General features: G+C 43.2%; 1 protein-coding gene across 1 annotated transcript in view; it reads right to left on the bottom strand.

Moving 5' to 3' along the window:
* Positions 1-8,255, bottom strand: part of SEC23A (SEC23 homolog A, COPII coat complex component) — a 71,166-nt gene extending 62,911 nt beyond the window's left edge. Inside the window, exons 1-2 of the mRNA XM_019010017.3 lie at positions 7,698-8,255; positions 542-783 (exon numbers count right to left, since the gene is read on the bottom strand). Coding sequence (XP_018865562.1) covers positions 542-762 — 221 coding nt within the window. The 5' untranslated portion in view covers positions 763-783; positions 7,698-8,255. The remainder of the gene's footprint in view (positions 1-541; positions 784-7,697) is intronic.
* Between the last annotated feature and the right edge of the window lie 10,721 nt (positions 8,256-18,976).

The following is an 18,976-nucleotide window of genomic DNA, read 5'->3' as shown; positions in this document are numbered from 1 at the left end:
GCCCGATCTCAGCTCACTGCAACCTCCACATCTCAAGTTCAAGCAATTCTCCTGTCTCAGCCTCCCGAGTAGCTGGGACTACAGGCACATGCCACCACACCCAGCTAAGTTTTGTATTTTTAGTAGAGACGGGGTTCCACCATGTTCGTCAGGCTGGTCTCGAACTCCTGACTTCAGGTGATCCACCACCTCGGCCTCCCAAAGTGCTGGGATTACAGGCATGAGCCACCACGCCCGGCCAATTATGACTTATCTAATGACGCAAGATGGGTTGATACACATCCAGCACCACTATTCAGAAGACACTGATGGGATCTAACAGTTTTTATAGTGCCACTTTTACATTTGGTCTCTCTATATTACCAACTCAGTACAACTAGAATGATCCTAAAATTTTACAGCTCTCTGGATTTTTTTGACTGTCCTAATTTGAAAAAATTAGTATGAACAAAAACAAAGGGATTTTTATAAAAATATGCAGAAAAAACCCTACATTTTAAAATCACATTGCCACATTAGTTTTTCTATATATTTTACTTACCATAAAGGATTCAAAACGGCACGGCAAGTGGTCCTACTACACAGAACAGGTTCATATTGAATAGGTGGTAAGTCAGGTCTCTCTTTCAGTGGTGTAAACAGGGCTGCCACAGGAACAACCATTCTTGTAGCTTCCAGTCGACTTGATGGCCAAACATTCCAACTAAATCGGACTCCATCTCGTTCTTCATTTTGTTGAATGAATTCCAAATAGGTTGTCATTGTGGAGTTTGATTCTTATTTCTGTATCAAAATTTAAAAATATTTTAAAATCCAGGATCCTCTTAAGAACGTTCAAAATAAGAATGTTTTCCCCTCATTCAGCAATATTAACACCTTAGAAATCAGGACCGGCTGGGCCCCGTGGCTCACGCCGGTAATCCCAGCACTTTGGGAGGCCAAGACAGGCGGATCACCTGAGGTCGGGAGTTCGAGACCAGCCTGACCAACACGAAGAAACCCCGTCTCTACTAAAAATACAAAATTAGCCAGGCATGGCGGCGTATGCCTGTAATCCCAGCTACTCAGGAGGCTGAGGCAGGAGAATCTCTTGAACCCTGGAGGCAAAGTTTGTGGTGAGCCGAGATCATTCCATTGCACTCCAGCCTGGGCAACAAGAGCAAAACTCCATCTCAAAAAAAAAAAAAAATCAGGACCAAATGAAAATATTTATCTTAGAAAAAAATTAGCAAGCAACTCATAACAAAATAATTAATGGCTCTACCCAATGTTCACAAGGCCCAATAAGAGGTATTTATCACTTTTTTATTCACTCTAAAAGATTATGGCAAAAAATAGTGTCTTATTTCTTTAAGGATATATAGGAAAGAAATGCAAAAATAGGGGGGAAACCTAGATCCTATGTTTTCCATATCAGTTTTGAAAGTTATAAGAATTCATATAAACAGATTTCAAAATTATAAAGTTCTAAAACTCACATGGTTTCTATCTGAAAAATAACAAGTTTCCACTAAACTTTATAGAAGAGAATGTTTAATGGTATGTAACAAAAAGATTTTCCTAAAACTGGACACTTCTGCTTTGGACAGGTAATTTTCTTATTGTGCAAGTACAGGCTATTTGTGGCACAATAAATAAAATGCTTGATAAGTGCTGTTCCCCCAATTTATATATCATTTAGACTCTTTTGCAGAAACTTACTTCAGAATATTTTGAACATTCCAAATTATGAGAGCATTTTAAACTCCAATTTGAGATATAAAATTTCAGTATAATAATTTAAGTTTACTAACCAAGGGAAGAGGATGCACTCTGGGGAGGGACCAGTATCAAAAGACAGCTCCATTTTTACTGTCTAAATGCCTAGGTAGGATGCCGGCTTTCCTACGTAGGCAACAGCTCTATCTCACGCTCTCAAACTGCAACAGTAGTTAGTCACGGAAGGAAGCTGAAGAATTTAAAGGTGTGGGAGGACAAAGACAATCAAGTGTTATGCAGCAGACAGGAAGGACATCAAGTTGAAAGAAGTGAACTGTGAACCTAGAGTGCCTGGAAAACCCAACATGGATGTTTAAAGTTGCTAAGAGCAATAGTGGGACAAGAAACTGATTCTAAAATTTAAGTGAAGAAAGAAGAGATATTATTTGGGGGGAAAAAGTTAGATATAACAATTTAAATTTTAGAAAATCTTTCAAATAAATTTTCATAAAACAAATGGCAGAAAGTGAAGCTTAACAAATCTAAGCATTCCAAGCAGTTAAGAACTTTCTCTTCTTTAAATAAGAAAATAAAAATTTAAGAAAACACTGTATTTCCTCCAATTGTGCCAGAATCTTGGAGACAGCTAGAAAATCTTACGCTAATCAAAAAAGATTGTGGTTTTTCAAAGGTGCATAAAGGGTAAAGAGAAATCCCAAGACTAAACTTGTTTAGAAAAGACTATTTTGGGCCGGGTGCGGTGGCTCAAGCCTGTAATCCCAGCACTTTGGGAGGCTGACGCAGGTGGATCACCTGAGATCAGGAGTTCAAGACCAGCCTGGTCAACATGGCAAAACCCCGTCTCTACTAAAAACACAAAAAAAAATTAGCTGGGCAGGGTGGCATGCACCTGTAATCCCAGCTACTCAGGAGGCTGAGGCAGGAGAATCGTTTGAACTGGGGAGGCAGAGGTTGTGGTGAGCTGAGATTGCACCACTGCACTCCAGCCTGGGTGACAGAACAAGACTCCATCTCAAAAAAAAAAAAAAAAACTATTTTGAAGGTAAATATAGAAGGCAGCTTTGAGAAGGGTGGTATGAGCTTTCAAGGAAAAGTGTTGAAAGATAACGATAAAACAAAGGTGTGGGATATTCAGAGGAGAGCTAGAAGATGTCAAACTCCACCGTAACATAGGTGGCAATAAAGAAAAAACAACCAGGACGTGGGGGTGAGGGGGGGATTAGAAATCCAGTTTTTAGCAACAGCTTCCATGTTACTGATGTGAATATAAATTCTAAGACTATGCAAACCTCTTCCACATTTATTATACAGAACATAAGGCAAATAAAATTGTGTTTACTACTTAATTGCTCCTATAATTTAAGAAGCATGTACACACCTACCATGTACCCACAAAAATTAAAAATAAAAAAAAATTTTAAGGCCAGGCACAGTGGCTCATGCCTGTAATCCTAGCACTTTGGGAGGCTGAGGCCAGCAGATCACTTGAGGTAGGAGTTCAAGATCAGCCTGGCCAACATGGTGAAACCCCATCTCTACTAAAAATACAAAAATTAGCTGAGCTGGTGGTGAGTGCCTGTAATCCCAGCTACTCAGGAGGCTAAGGCAGGAGAATCACTTGAACCCGGGAGATGGAGGTTGCAGTGAGCCAAGATCATGCCACTGCACTCTAGCCTGGGCGACAGAGTGAGACTCCTTCTCAAAACAAAACAATTTTTAATAAAATAAAATGAAATCAGAACAGGGATGACTACATTTGACAAAAAATAAGTCATAAGAAATCCAGTGTTATTAAGAAAAAATAAAAATTCTAATGTGCCATAACAAAAAAAAATAAAATGCATCTAAAACACATCTGCAAAAGGCATTAAAATAGCTGAAACACAAAACAAAAAATGTTTTGAATGACTGTTTTCTCAATTCTCCCAAGGATAGTACATAACTAGTACTTAGGTATTACACATTTTCTCAAAAATGTATGAAGTAAACCTATCACTTCATAGAAAACAACTTATAGTATTTTTTGCCAATGATAAAAATTTGAGCTTTCAAGCAAACATTAAATTGTTTTCGGGTTTTTTTTGTGTGTTTTTTTTTTTTGACACGGAGTCTCACTCTGTCACCAGGCTGGAGTACAGTGGGGCAATCTCAGCTCACTGCAACCTCTGCCTCCCGGGTTCAAGCGATTCCCCTGCCTCAGCCTCCCAAGTAGCTGGGACTACAGGCGCGTGCCACCATACCCAGCTAATTTTTTGTATTTTTAGTAGAGACAGGGTTTCACCATGTTGGCCAGGATGATCTCAATTGTCTGACCTCGTGATCCGCCGGCCTCAGCCTCCCAAAGTGCTGGGATTACATGCTTGAGGCACCGCTCCCCGCCATTAAATTGTTTTAAAACTTGTGCCTGCTACCATAAGCTTGACAAGTTCCTAATATGTAAAGATTTTTCTGATGAGATCAGTGTTGGTATTAACGTAATTTGTTTGATAGTATATAACAAAATGTATTAACATTTAGAAGATATACATTACTCAGTGAAGCAATATCTTCCAAACGGTCAATTTGTGATATGAAAATATCACACATGGGTAGATGATCCATTCAAAGTGTAGAATAGGCCAATGAGTTTTAAGGTAACAAAGTACAAAAAGTTCACCCCTAAGCTTTCAGATTCCACACTGCAATTAACCTTTTAATTTATTAATTAATCCTTCATACAATTCAACCAAAACAATATATCACAATAAACTGCAGAAACAGATATGAAAACCCACCTGTCTTCTATTTAGCCTTTTTTTTTTTTCTCTTTGGATACTCAATAATGTTTAAGTTAGGGGTTCTGAAAACCACTGCCTTAGGACCATTAGGAAACCTCACTAAGAAAGGTTCCAGGAGTCTTATCAGGAAGACATTCACACACAGACAATAGCCAGGTTTAACTTTTTACAACTGGTTAAAAGGCTGGATTGTATCTCTACATTCTTACTTCTTATTAAGACATACTAAATATCACCTGAGTGATATCTGGGCACAACTCTCTTCTCATCTTCACATTTTTTCCTCTCAATCTCCCTGCTCTAAGATCAATTTGCTTGCTAAATCACATCTATTATACTTCTTACATTCCCACATTCCAGCAGTAGTTTGAAGAAAATCCCACCTGTTTCTCAATTGGTCCAATTACATGGCTATGCACAACACTTCCCTGACTTCCCTCACCTTTCCATAGTAGGAGTCATGCAATCTTAAAATCACGAATTCAATTACAAAATTTGCCAGGCTTAGTCCCATGTCCGACAATGGCATATCTGAAATAAAGTCCTTTTACAAGCCAACTTAACTTTTTTTTTTTTTTTTCTGAGACGGAGTTTCGCTCTTGTTGCCCAGGCTGGAGTGCAATGGCGTGATCTTGGCTCACCGCAAACTCTGCCTCCCGGATTCAAGCAATTCTCCCGCCTCAGCCTCCTGAGTAGCTGGGATTACAGGCATGAGCCACCACACCTGGCTAATTTTTGTATTTTGAGTAGAGATGGGGTTTCTCCATGTTGGTCAGGCTGGTCTCGAACTCCCAACCTCAGGTGATCCACCTACCTCAGCCTCCCAAAGCGCTGGGATTACAGGTGTGAGCCACCATGCCCAGCCACAAGCTAGCTTTTCATAAAATGATATTATTTGATAAGCACTCTCTCCCCTAATACTAACATGTTTGCATAAAAGTATTAAACCAAAGAAATATTATTCCACACACTATATTAGAATGCAGACTTAGCATATTAGTCTCTTTTTTTTTTTTTGAGATGGAGTCTCACTCTATCACCCAGGTTGGAGTGCAGTGGTGCAATCTCGGCTCACTGCAACCTCCACCTCCCGGGTTCAGGCGATTCTCCCACCTCAGCCTCCCCAGTAGCTGGGATTACAGGCGCGAGCTACTACACCCAGCTAATTTTTGTATTTTTAGTAGAGATGGGGTTTCACCATGTCGGCCAGGCTGGTCTCGAACTCCTGACCTCAGGTGATTGGCCTGCCTCGGCCTCCCAAAGTGCTGGGATTACAGGCATAAGCCGCCGCACCCAGCCACTAGTCTTTATTTTTTTAAAAAAGTGATACAAAACACAAAAGACTATTCCAAAGAAATGTCCGATTTCAGTGCAATATACTTTGGTTAAATAATTTATCATAATAGAGCTAAAAGCTAAGAAGCAAACCACTATGTCACTTTATCCTAGTACATCAAATGTGCCCAAGTCTTTTAAAAGTAAGACTTCCCTGGCCGGGCGTGGTGGCTCACGCCTGTAATCCCAGCACTTTTGGAGGCCGAGGCGGGTGGATCATGAGGTCAGGAGATCGAGACCAGCCTGGCCAATATGGTTAAACCCCGTCTCTACTGAAAATACAAAAATTAGCCAGGCGTGGTGGCGGTCGCCTGTAGTCCCAGCTACTGAGGCGGCTGAGACAGGAGAATAGCTTAGCTTGTACCTGGGAGGCGGAGGTTGCAGTGAGCCGAAATCGTTCCACTGCACTCCAGCCTGGGTGACAGAGCGAGACTCCGTCTCAAAAAAAAAAAAGACTTTCCCTATGACAGTTTTTCAATATTCTAATTTAAGCCCTTTTATTCATATCTAATTGAAAATGTACTTGCCAAGTAAATTTGAGTTCCTTCCAATTAGATGTATTTGTTAGTTGCCAATTAAATTTGTCTCCTACTTTTCACTTCCAAAATCCTCAATGAATTGTCTTCTTATGATCTTGGACAATTAACCTCTCTGAATCCTCTGTTTTTCTCATCAGCAAAATAAGAGACTTGGACTAGAAAAATCACAAGGTCCCATCTAACTCTAAAATTCTGTAAGTTAATTAAAAATAGCTGGACTCTGGCCGGGCGCATTGGCTCATGCCTGTGATCCCAGCACTTTGGGAGGCCGAGGCGGGCGGATCACCTGAAGTCAGGAGTTCGAGACCAGCCTGGCCAACATGGTGAAACCCCGTCTCTACTAAAGATACAAAAATTAGCCGGGCATAGTAGCTCGCCCCTGTAATCCCAGCTACTCGGGAGGCTGAAGCAGGAGAATCGCTTGAACCAGGGAGGCGGAGGTTGCAGTGAGCCGAGATCGCGCCACTGCACTCCAGCCTGGGCGACAGAGCAAGACTCCGTCTCAGAAAAAAAAAAATAGCTGGACTTCTGAAATGATGTTCATTCACTACCAGAGGAGAAAGAGAAGGAAAACTCAACATGCATTTATATTTAAATCTAAAACCTTTTTAAACCAAGTTAATTTGGCTGGTTATCCATGGCTTTGGACGGTAGAGGTTGAGGGAGTTCAGGTGAAAACGAGAATTCCACATCCCCACTTCAGTGATTGACTTTCCTCAGGCAGTACCTTTACCACCAAATCGGGAAACACTACCTACCGTAGAAAGAAAGCCCAGTGAGATAGGGCTGGTCCTGCTGGAAAACTGAACTCTTTGTAATCAAAACCCAAGGCATTATCTTTACCAAGCTCTTTTCCCCTTTAACCCCTTTAACTTCCAAGGCTGAATTACGGGTGACGTAGTCAATTGGGTTCAAAGTCTAGGACACACCATATCTGGCAAGGAATGAAACAGTAAGTCCAAGGGCCCAGAGGCGATGATGGACTTGGGTGGAGGTGGGTGGCCTAGGAGGTGGGGGTGGGTGCTGGGCGAGATGCTCGAACCACCGTTTTCCACATCTTTCCACCTAATCCAGGGGAGCTGGAGGAGGCCGGGCCCCCCGGCCCCGGCAGAGCGAAGTGGGTGAGAGGGTGGCAAGCTCAGCACTCAACGCTCCCCGCGCCGGACCGGGCCTCAGCCTCCAGCACACCTCGCTGGCCCCGGGGCACCGAGAGGGCAGAGCCGGGACCACCCCAGGATCCCAGCCCCCAGCCCGCCGCCGCCAGCCCGCCCCCGCTCCCCGCTGCGCACCTGCGGTCCCCCAGGAGCGGAGACGAGGCGGCCCTTACCTCACTGTCCCCCTGCAGGACCCGTCGCAGCCTCCGCTTTGCAAAATCTGCCCTCTCCGCCCAGCAGTAGCAGTCCGTGGCACCGCAATCAGGGGTGGCGCCACCCCGCCCCGGGCCTCAGCGAAGACCTCCGCGCGGCCAACATGGCTGGCGCCGCCTCTGCCACGTCAAGAGGAGGGGACGGGGCGTGAGGGCAGGAAGGGGGGCAGGAAGCGGCGGGCGCAGAGTTACCAGGGCAGGCCACCGGACCCCTGAGCTTGCTTAATAACCGGAGGATTTGAGGAAGGCGCGCGGCGGGCGAAGGTACCGAGAGGGGAGGAGTGAGGAGAGGTAGCGGGGACCGAGCCAGAGGGGCGGAAGAACCCGGAAGACCCAGGCAGCCGGGCGGCCGAGGGGCGTGGGACCGGGCAGAGCGGGACCGGGAGAGAGCGCCTTTCCCAGCTCCCTAAAGCCACAGCGTATCCCACTCCCTGCAGGTCGCAGAAAGAGTGGAGAACTGGTGCCACTCGGACACCTTAGCTCACCGAGAGAAATGGAGACGGCCTCCAGGACATCTTAGGACCCTGGCTGATTCCGAGAATCACAAATCACATCTCTGAAAAAAGCGAAAAGTTCATTCTTTCACTTGGTGCAACAAATGTTTACTGAAATTTACTATGTGCCAGACACAATTGAGATGCTGGTAATATGATGCAGGCAAAGTAGGCCCAGATCCCCGGCCCGAAAGAATTCACGTACTATTTATGTATTTTAGGCAGCCTGTCTTTTCCTCCTACATTGCCTCTGCCACCTCAACTCTGTCTCCCCCCACCCCCAAAACACACACACACACAGTACAATATTTGGCTGATTCATCTTGATATGTTCAATGTTTTTCTTTCCAAGAAAAAAGTTGAACAAAATGAGAAAGCAACAGATTGGTAAGACATTAGGGCTTGGTGGTCTCAGACAACCCCTTCCTTCAGTGAGGGGAATGAAATTAAGTGCCTACGTAATTAATTGCATATATGACAACGCCTAAAAGCCTGCAAAGTTTAGCCATATCAGCATTTTATGGAATGGAAAAAAAGATCAAGTCCCTGTCCTTGAAAGCTCATATTCATGAGAAATAAGACAGCAGCACCAGGCTGGGCTCGGTGGCTCACGCCTGTAATCCCAACACTTTGGGAGGCGGAGGCAGGCGGATCACAAGGTAAGGAGTTCGAGACCAGCCCGGCCAACATAGTGAAACCCCGTCTCTACTAAAAATACAAAAATTAGCTGGATGTGGTGGCACGCTCCTGTAGTCCCAGCTACTCGGGAGGATGAGGCAGAAGAATTGCTTGAACCCGGGAGGCGGAGGTTGCAGTGAGCCGAGACCACGCCATTGCACTCCAGCCTGGGAGACAGAGTGAGACTGTCTCAAAAAAAAAAAAAAAAAGCAGCACCAAACATATTTCCCTTTCTATAATGTGCGTACTAAAGTTGTTTTGGAAGGTGGAAGAGGATGTTTGCTTGTCAAATTGTAATACAATCCTGAAGAGGGCAATGGGAATCAAAAGCCAAAAATTAGTGTAGGCTTCCAAATAAAGTAGGTTGAAGGTGCTACCTTAATGAAGATTCTTGACAGCACACAGCAGAGGTGATGTTATAAAGGTGGAATAACTACACCCACCAAAAGCGACAAGATCTAAGAATGAGTAGGGTAAAAGGATCTTAGTCCATTTAGGCTGCTAAAACAAATGCCCTCAACTGGGTAGCTCATAAACAACAGAAATTTATTTCTGACTGTCCTGGAGGCTGAGAAGTCCAGGATCAAGATGCCAGCCGATTTGGTGTCCGGTGAGGACCTGCTTTCTGATTCATAGATGGTGCCTTCTAACTGTGTTCTCACATGGCGGAAGGGGCTGGCTAGCTCTCTGGGGTCTCTTTTACAAGGGTACTAATCCCATTCATGAGAGGCCAGCCCTTATGACCTATTCACCTCCCAAAGGCCCTACCTCCCTATACCATCACCTTAGCAGTTAGGATTTCAACCTATGAGTTTGGGAGGACACAAATATTCAGACCATAGCAACACTGATGAGAAGATCCACAGAAATCCTGGAATTCAGCGAGGAATAAATCAAAGTATAGTACCTTTGGTAGATTCATTCATTTCGTGGTTCCCAGAAAGGCATCTTTACCATCCAGCTCAATGAAGTCTTTTCAAAAACTCATCATTCCTGGCCAGGCACAGTGGCTCACGCCGGTAATCCCAGCACTTTGGGAGGCCGAGGTGGGCAGATCACGAGCTCAGGAGATCAAGACCATCCTGGGTAACACGGTGAAACCCTGTCTCTACTAAAAATATAAAAAATTAGCCAGACATAGTTGCGGGCGCCTGTAGAGCCAGCTACTCGTGAGGCTGAGGCAGGAGAATGGCGTGAACCCGGGAGGTGGAGCTTGCAGTGAGCAGAGATCGCCCCACTGCACTCCAGCCTGGGCGACAGACCGAGATTCCATCTCAAAAAAAACAAAAAAAAATTCATCATTCCTTTGTTTTCAGTTGATCAAAGGTTTTAATTTCCTATTACAATGAAATAGATGTTAGGATGCATAACAAACTCAGTTGCATCTGTCTTTATGTGCTTTAAGATGAATGACTTTAAGTCCAGGCGCAGTGGTTCACACCTGTAATCCCAGCACTTTGGGAGGCTGAGGCAGGTGGATCATAAGGTTAGGAGTTCAAGACCAGCCTGGCCAAGATGGTGACACCCCATTTCTACTAAAAATACAAAAATTAGCCAGGCACAGTGGCAGGCGCCTGTAATCTCAGCTACTCAGGAGGCTGAGGCAGGAGAATCACTTGAATCCAGGAGGCAAAGGTTGCAGTGAGCCGAGATCACGCCACTGCACTCCAGCCTGGGCAACCGAGCGAGACTCCGTTTCAAAAAAAAAAAAAAATGATGAGTGGCTTTAATGCTTGGATATACTATCAGGATCAGGATCTACTGGACCCAACTTTAGCCTTTCAGGGTTGTTTTTTTGTTTTTGAGCTCTATTCTTAAGGATTGATATTTCATGATTTTTTATTCCTTCATAGAAGTCTTCCAAACAACAAAGAGAAAATTTATTTTCTCAGAAAATAGATGTGGTGACTCACACCTGTAATCCTAGCAGTTTGGGAAGCTGAAGGGGGAGGATCCCTTGAGCCCAGGAGTTCAAGACCACCCTGGAAAATATGGTGAAACCCCATCTCTACCAAAAAAAATAGAAAAATTAGCAGAGCGTGGTATTGTGTGCCTTTAATCCCAGCTACTCAGGAGGCTGAGGTGGGAGAGTAACCTCAACCCAGGGAGGTTAAGGCAGCAGTGAGCCATGATGGTGCCATTGCATGACTGTGCCACTGCCTGGGCGATAGAGTGAGATTCTGTCTCAAAAATAAAATACATAAAATTAAAAAATAGAATAAAACTCATTCTATTTACAATTCCCATATAGATCCATTGGACTCTTATACATCTAGGACACATAGTGGGATTTACTAATTTTTGTTTGTTTGTTTGTTGAAACGTTCTGCTACTTCATCATCCATAGAATTATTTCATTCTTACTGATGAATTATTCCAAGCTATGCTTTAAAAAATATGAAAGTCAGGCTGGCGCAGTGGCTCACGCCTATAATTCCAGGGATGTCACCATGTTGGCCAGGCTAGTCTTGAATTCCTGGCCTCAAGTGATCCGACCACCTCAGCCTCCCAAAGTGCTGGGATTACAAGCGTGAGCCACCGCACCTGGCCCTTTTTTTCTTTTTTTTTTTTTTAGACGGAGTCTTGCTCTGTCCCCCAGGCTGGAGTGCAGTGGCGCGATCTCGGCTCGCTGCAAGCTCCGCCTCCCGGGTTCACGCCATTCTCCTGCCTCAGCCTCCCGAGTAGCTGGGACTACAGGCGCCCGCCACCATGCCCGGCTAATTTTTTTGTATTTTTAGTACAGGCGGGGTTTCACCGAGTTAGCCAGGATGGTCTCCATCTCCTGACCTCGTGATCCACCCTCCTCGGCCTCCCAAAGTGCTGGGATTGCAGGCGTGGCCTTTTTTTGCTTTTTTAAATAGGGATGGGGTCTTGCTATGCTGCCTAGGTTGGAATTGAACTCCTGGACTCAAGGGATCCTCCCACCTCGGCCTTTCAAAGTGTTGGGATTATAGGTATGAACTACCACACCTATAATTTTTTCCAGTATGCTGGTTACGAGGTTTCAACCTGAGGAAGAGTAGAAAGGGAATGGAATTTTTTTTAACTCCTGTGAAAGGAAGGTCAGAACATCTAAGAGACTGTAAAAAATATAAAATCTCATATAAGCTCCCTTCAAAAGAAAGTCTTTTAAAAGCAAATACTCCTAAGTTCACTATTTCCTCAAACTGGCATTTCTTAAAATGCCAGAGACTAAAAAGAGAGGGAAAGATTCTGTGGTCGAATAAAGACATGTATAGCCAAGAACATTTCTTAAAGATATTTGACCTTGCAACTTTTTTCCCAGGGATTATCTGGAGTCAAGTATTCTAAACACCCTATGAAAGACTTTGCCTTCCACCATTAAATATTAGTTAATACATAACAGCCAGTAATCTTCCTACTTCAGAACCCACAGGTATTTCTAAACTGAGGTTCCAGTACTACAGTCAGTGGAGTATAATGTCAATTTCTTGGAATTGTAGATGTTAACCACCAGATGGAGCTTTCATCTCTACTTTTCCTTTTTAGGTTTACTCTGTTTTCTAGTATTGATGAAGCACTTGTAGTTTTTTTCTAACATGGATTCTCTTCCATTTGTTCAGATAGTGACAGGTTAAGGCACTGGCCAACTATTTTTGGAGTAGTCACTTGAAAAAGCAATATTCGGATTCTTATAATTTTTAATTTTCAGCACCAATGGTGTGTTAAAGTTATATTCATGGAATAACATCTGTCTGATCCTCTATTCTGCACTCATAATGACTACAATTGTATTAAATATAATAAGGCTAATTAATAAGTCACATGGAAATTACAGAATAGTAAACTCAAATAAGCCTTTGTGATCATTTAGTCTAATCCCCATACATGACAAATGAATGTGAGGACAAGAGAAGTGGCACACTTAACAACACCCTAGGCCAGGGTGCTGATGCTCATTTAAAACCTACAACACTGGCTTTGCAGACACCACTGCCGGGAGCCCTGTACTATCAACCATGGTGAACCCCACCGTGTTCTTCAACATCGTGGTTGACGGCAAGCCCTTGGACCGTGTCTCCAAGCAGTTTGCAGAAAAGTTTCCAAAGACAGCAGAAAACTCATGCTCTGACCACTGGAGAGAAAGGATTGGATTATAAGTGTTCCCTTCTTTCACAGAATTATTCCAGGGTTTATGTGTCAGGGTGGTGACTTCACACGCCATAATGGCACTGGTGGCAAGTCCATCTACAGGGAGAAATTTAATAATGAGAACTTCATCCTAAAGCATACAGGTCCTGGCATCTTGTCCATGGCAAATGCTGGACCCATCACAAACAGTTCCCAGTTTTTCATCTGCACTGCCAAGACTGAGTGGTTGGATGGCAGGCATGTGGTCTTTGGCAAGGTGAAAGAAGGCATGAATATTGTGGAGGCCATGGAGTGCTTTGGGTCCAGTGGCAAGACCAAGACCACCATTGTTGACTGTGGATAACTCTAATAAGTTTGACTTGTGTTTTTATCTTAACCACCAGACCATTCTGTCTGTAGCTCAATAGAGCACCCCTTCACCCCATTTTTTCGCAGTATCCTATAATCTTTGTGCTCTCACTGCAGTTTCCTTTGGGTTCCATGTTTTCCTTGTTTCCGTCCATGCCTAGCTGGATTGCAGAGTTAAGTTTATGATTATGAAATAAAAACTAAATAACAAAAAAAACCTACAACACTGAGTTTTCATTTCATGCCTGTCTTTTCCTCTTTAAATGCTGACAAGACTAGATTTTCTAACTCTTGTTCAAATAGCAATTGTTTATTTTATATTTTATATATATTTTTGAGACAGGGTCTCACTGTGTCACCTAGCCTGGAGTACAGTGGCAGGATCACAGCTTATTGCAGCCTCGACCTCCTGGGCTCAGGTGATCTTTCCACCTAAGCCTCCTGGGCAGCTGGCACTTACAGGTGCGTGCCAGGATGCCCAGCTAATTTTTGTATTTTTTGTATAGATGGGGTTTAACCAGGCTGGTCTCAAATTCCTGGGCTCAAGTGATCCTCCTACCTCGATCTCCCAAAGTGCTGGGATTACAGCCATGACCCACCACGCTCGGCCCAAATAGCAATCTTCTCTATTCCACAGAGTGCCCCAACAGTGATATACTCCAATATCTCTTCATTCTGTCACTCTGACCAATCCCAGAATTTAAGAGTTAATTTTATAAAACTAAACAAATGAGGGGCCTCGCCCAGTGGCTTACACCTGTAATCCCAGCACTTTGGGAGGCCGAGGCAGGCGGATCATGAGGTCAGGAGATCGAGACCATCCTGGCTAACACAGTGAAACCCCATCTCTACTAAAAATACAAAAATTAGCCGGGCATGGTGACATGCGCCTGTAATCCCAGCTACTCCGGAGGCTGAGGAAGGAGAACGGCGTGACCCCGGAGGCGGAGCTTGCAGTGAGCCGAGATCGCGTCACTGCACTCCAGCCTCGGCAACAGAGCGAGAGTCTCAAAAAAAAAAAAACTAAACAAATGAAATTTGTTGATTTGCCCTTAAACCATTTACAGTGGCCCAAAGAAAACATGAATATCTACTGGCAGATTTATTTTTCTTTTTATCTTTTATTTATTTGATTTGTAAAGAACATAAGAGTAATTTAAAAGCCATATAACAAAGGAGGGAGATCCCACTCTAAAAGGGAACAGATTTGCATTTTTACTTTAAAAGAGGAGTAAAGTTTTTGTTTCATGTTCCATAATTAAACTAGACCTTGTCTTGATTTTCTGACATCAAGTCAGCATTCTCTCTTAGTGGCTCTGGACCTCAGAGCCAGAGGATAGCATTCTCAGACAACGGAGATAAGGAGACTACTCATGCCTAGATGGCAATGTACTAAGACTAGGAAGCAAACTGGATCTCTCCGCATTTAATCTTCATTGCCTCTCTCTAATTTATGGCCAGTGGGTCATAAAGACTCACAGGAACCTTCCCTGGGACTTGTCTTTTTTTGTTGTTTTTTTTTTGTTGTTACTAATCTTTACTCAGCTGTATCTTGTGCAGCATAGAGATTTAGAGCAATGGCTTGGCGCCCAGGATAGAATCTCAATTCCATTACTTCCTTGTTGTATGATCTGGGCATGTTGCACAGTTTCTTCACCTGCAAATGAAGATAACAATAGTAACTACCACTTAAATGGCCATGTATTGTGAAGATTAGACGAGATAATCCATGTAAAAGATTTAGCCCTGAGAAAGAGAAAAACAGCGCCAGAGGGCTGGAATGTGGCGAAACCCTGTGTCTCCTAAAAATACAAAAATTAGCCGGGTGTGGTGGCCTCAGAAGGCTGAGGCACAAGACTCGCTCAAACACAGGAGAGGCGGAGGTTGCCGTGAGCAAAGATCGATCGCAACTGCACTGCAGCCTGGGCAACAGGGCGACAGAGCAAGATTCTGTCTCAAAAAAAAAAAAAAAAATCCCACCTAGAATGCCTTCTAAAATGTCAGTTTCTTAGCCCCACACCCCATCAACAGAAACAGAAGCTCTGGAAGAAATAGCTGTAAAATACAGGATTCCATATTTTAAATAATTTCTTCCAGTTTTTTTTGTTTTTTGTTTTTTTGGAGACTGAGTCTCGCTCCATCGCCCAGGCTGGAGTACAGTGGCGCTATCTCGGCTCACTGCAACCTCTACCTCCTGGGTTCAAGCAATTCTCCCACCTCAGCCTCCCAAGTAGCTGGGATTACAGGTGCACGCCACCATGCCCAGCTAATTTTTTGTATTTTTAGTAGAGACAGGGGTCTCACCATGATGGCCATGCTGATCTCAAACTCCTGATTTCAAGTGATCCGCCTGCCTTGGCCTCCCAAAGTGCTGGGATTACAGGTGTGAGCCACCACGTCCAGCTGGATGACTCTTATACACACTAACATTTGAGAATAACTGAGCCACTTAAAGGGACAGAAAACACAGAGACATGGGAGGCTGAAGCAGCTGGATCATCTGAGGTCAGGAGTTTAAGACTGGCCTGGCCAACATGGCAAAACCCGTCTCTACTAAAAATAAAAAAATTAGCCGGGCGTGGTGGTGGGTGCCTATAATCCCAGCTCCTCAGGAGGCTGAGGCAGGAGAATCGCTTGCACCCGGGAGGCAGAGGTGGCAGTGAGCAGTACCACTGCACTCCAGCCTGGGTGACAGAGCGAGACTCCGTCTCAAAAAAAAAAAAAGGAAAATAATAAAAGAAAAGAAAACATAGAGACAGAGATAAACTGCAGTTGGCTGTGTAAGGTTGACTTAACAGATGCCTCCATCATCAATAAACAGCCACATCATCAATAAACACACAACAGAATGTTCTGTTCTCACAATCGTCATGTAACTCCTACAGCTAACCAATCGTGTGAGAAATACTGAAACAAGAATTTTTCCATCATGAACTAAAAACAGGCGATAAATCTCTAAAAACAGGGCACCAGAAGTAGTTCAGTACCTTAGGAATATTTCTTCCTGGGAATAGATGAAATGTTATTGTAGTTTCAGAAGTTCACCTTTCCAAATAGTAAGCGTTTTTTCAGAATAACTTCATCAACCAAATATAACTTATCTCATGTGTTCCATATTTCATTGAAGCATTAAAAAATACTTAGTGCAATTTCTGAAAACTTTGCTCGAAAAATCATTACTAATTCTTTTAAATAAAATTAGATTTGAAGTAGCACGAAGCTATATTATTACCTCTTCTTTTGGAAAATAATTTATTATTATTTCCCAGGACAACCTTTGTTCCATTCTCCTATTGTCTCCTTTCTTCCTTAATCCATGCATAGTTCTGACACATACTTATGCACAAACTCCAATGTTAGCCATTGTTCCATTGGAAGTTGATTGGCAAGGTAACCTTTTCTCCAGAAAAAAATTGAAAGAAAATGCTAATAATTTACAGTAAAAAATAAAAATTAAAAAAATGTATTTGTGGCCTGGCCCAGTGGCTCACACCTGTAATCCCAGCACTTTGGTAGGCCAAGGTGAGTGGATCACTTGAGCCCGGGAGGTCAAGACTGGGTAATATTTTTTTTATTTTTATTTTATTTTATTTTATTTTATTTTTTTATTTTTTTGAGATGGAGTTTTGCTCTTGTTGCCCAGGCTGGAGTGCAATGGCACAATCTGGGCTCCCTGCCACCTCCGCCTCCTGGATTCAAGCGATTCTCCTGCCTCAGGCTCCCAAGTAGCTGGGATTACAGGCGCCCACCACCATGCCCAGCTAGAATTTTGTATTTTTACCAAAGACGGGGTTTCACCATGTTGGCCAGGCTGGTCTCGAACTCCTGACCTCAGGTGATGTGCCCAGCTCGGCCTCCCAAAGTGGTGGGATTACAGGCATGAGCCACTGCGCCTGGCCAAGATTCTTTACGGATGCAAAATTTCGTCCACAAAGAACAGCTTTGCAGGGCCATTTCAAAATACGGCAAAGAAACATGTTTTGGGGTAAAATATTTTTATTTTCTTCTTTGTCTCGTAATGTCATGCCGAAGTGAGGTTGAAAAGTAAATCGTGATATATAGGGTTAAATAAAACCCATCTGATGAGAATTTATGATTTGTAGGGCATGACTCCCCAGACCCCTTAGATAGGAATTTGGGCAAAATAAAAAAATCAGGCCAGGCGCGGTGGCTCATGCCTGTACTCCCAGCACTTTGGGAGGCCGAGGCGGGTGGATCACGAGGTCAGGAGATCGACATCATCCTGGCTAACACGGTGAAACCCCGTCTCTACTAAAAATACAATAAATTAGCCGGGCGTGGTGGCGAGTGCCTGTAGTCCCGGCGGCTACTCGGGAGCCTGAGGCAGGAGAATGGCGTGAACCCGGGAGGCGGAGCTTGCAGTGAGCAGAGATTGCGCCACTGCACTCCAGCCTGGGCGACAGAGTGAGACTCCGTCTCAAAAAAAAAAAAAAAAAAAAAAATTCAGTTTAGTCCTCACGTCACTACTTACTTTTTCAAATTTGTCCTTGATTATCACCAAAATGTTGGACGACAGGAGTATTTCTCCCTATTCTAAGTCTGTTTTTCCCAAAACCAGTGAAAATTTGTTAACCAAATAACTGTAGTTTGCAGCCAGGCGATATCTTTCCAAGTGTCCCAGTTGTTTAGTTACAGTTCCTAAGCATTAAGTACTTAAATAAGCTAAGGACTATCCTCACTTCATCTTCAATTTAGACTTACATCCTGGTTTGAAATCAATTCCTTGCAAACTGAAGGCAGTGCCATAAATAAAAAAAAATTTTTAACCTTCTAAAATAAACATCAGTGTTAGAAAATAAGTCAATTGTATTCACTCAATTGTATTTGTTTAGAAATAATCAGATATTATACTTGTTTCTTGCACATTCTTGCCTTGTTTCCTCCCCTATGAAATGGAGATAATAATACTATCTACCTAACAAGATTGACCTAACATTTTTGTTAATTTCTGGGTGTTAGCATTAGTTTCATTTTTTTCACTATTTTTATTTAAACGAAGAGATTTTTCTTTAAAACAAAAATTAAAAAGTGCTGGCTATTCTAGGAGTAATATTCATTCCAAATAAACATACAGTGATCTTAGAAGTGTTCAAGCACTAGAAATTTCTGTAGAAAATTAATTTTTCATTCATTTGGCATCGCATAAATCTAGGTTGGAATTGGTTCTTCCTCTTTGGAAGGTCAGTCCCTGCCCTAAAAGAGCGGTATATTACCACCCACTTCACAAGACTGTTCTAAGAATCAAATGAGAAAATGTGTTTATGAAGAGTTTAAGAATTTAGAGCTCCATGAATGATAATTACAGTAATATTGTTCATTAATTCAAAAAACATTTTTAAGGATCCCTCACTACTAGAGATGCATAAAAGTTGCTAACCCTCGGCCTTTACCCAGCGTTGGAAGACAAAACAGAGGGTAAAAGACCCAGAAACGCGTTCGAACCAATTCAGCTAGGAATTAAATTCTCAGATCCTTTATTACACCACCGGAGCCTTAACCTTGAGGCAAGCAGCAATTTGTTCATGCGCAGTTAACGCTCCCTAAACTGCCACTTGCTCAGCTCCGCGCCTAAGGTGTCTATTAGTG

This window comes from Gorilla gorilla, chromosome 15 (assembly GCF_029281585.2).
Source record: "Gorilla gorilla gorilla isolate KB3781 chromosome 15, NHGRI_mGorGor1-v2.1_pri, whole genome shotgun sequence".
Lineage (NCBI taxonomy): Eukaryota > Metazoa > Chordata > Mammalia > Primates > Hominidae > Gorilla > Gorilla gorilla.
The sequence above is the reverse complement of the archived record's forward strand: the minus strand, read 5'-3'. Positions and strand labels throughout refer to the sequence as shown.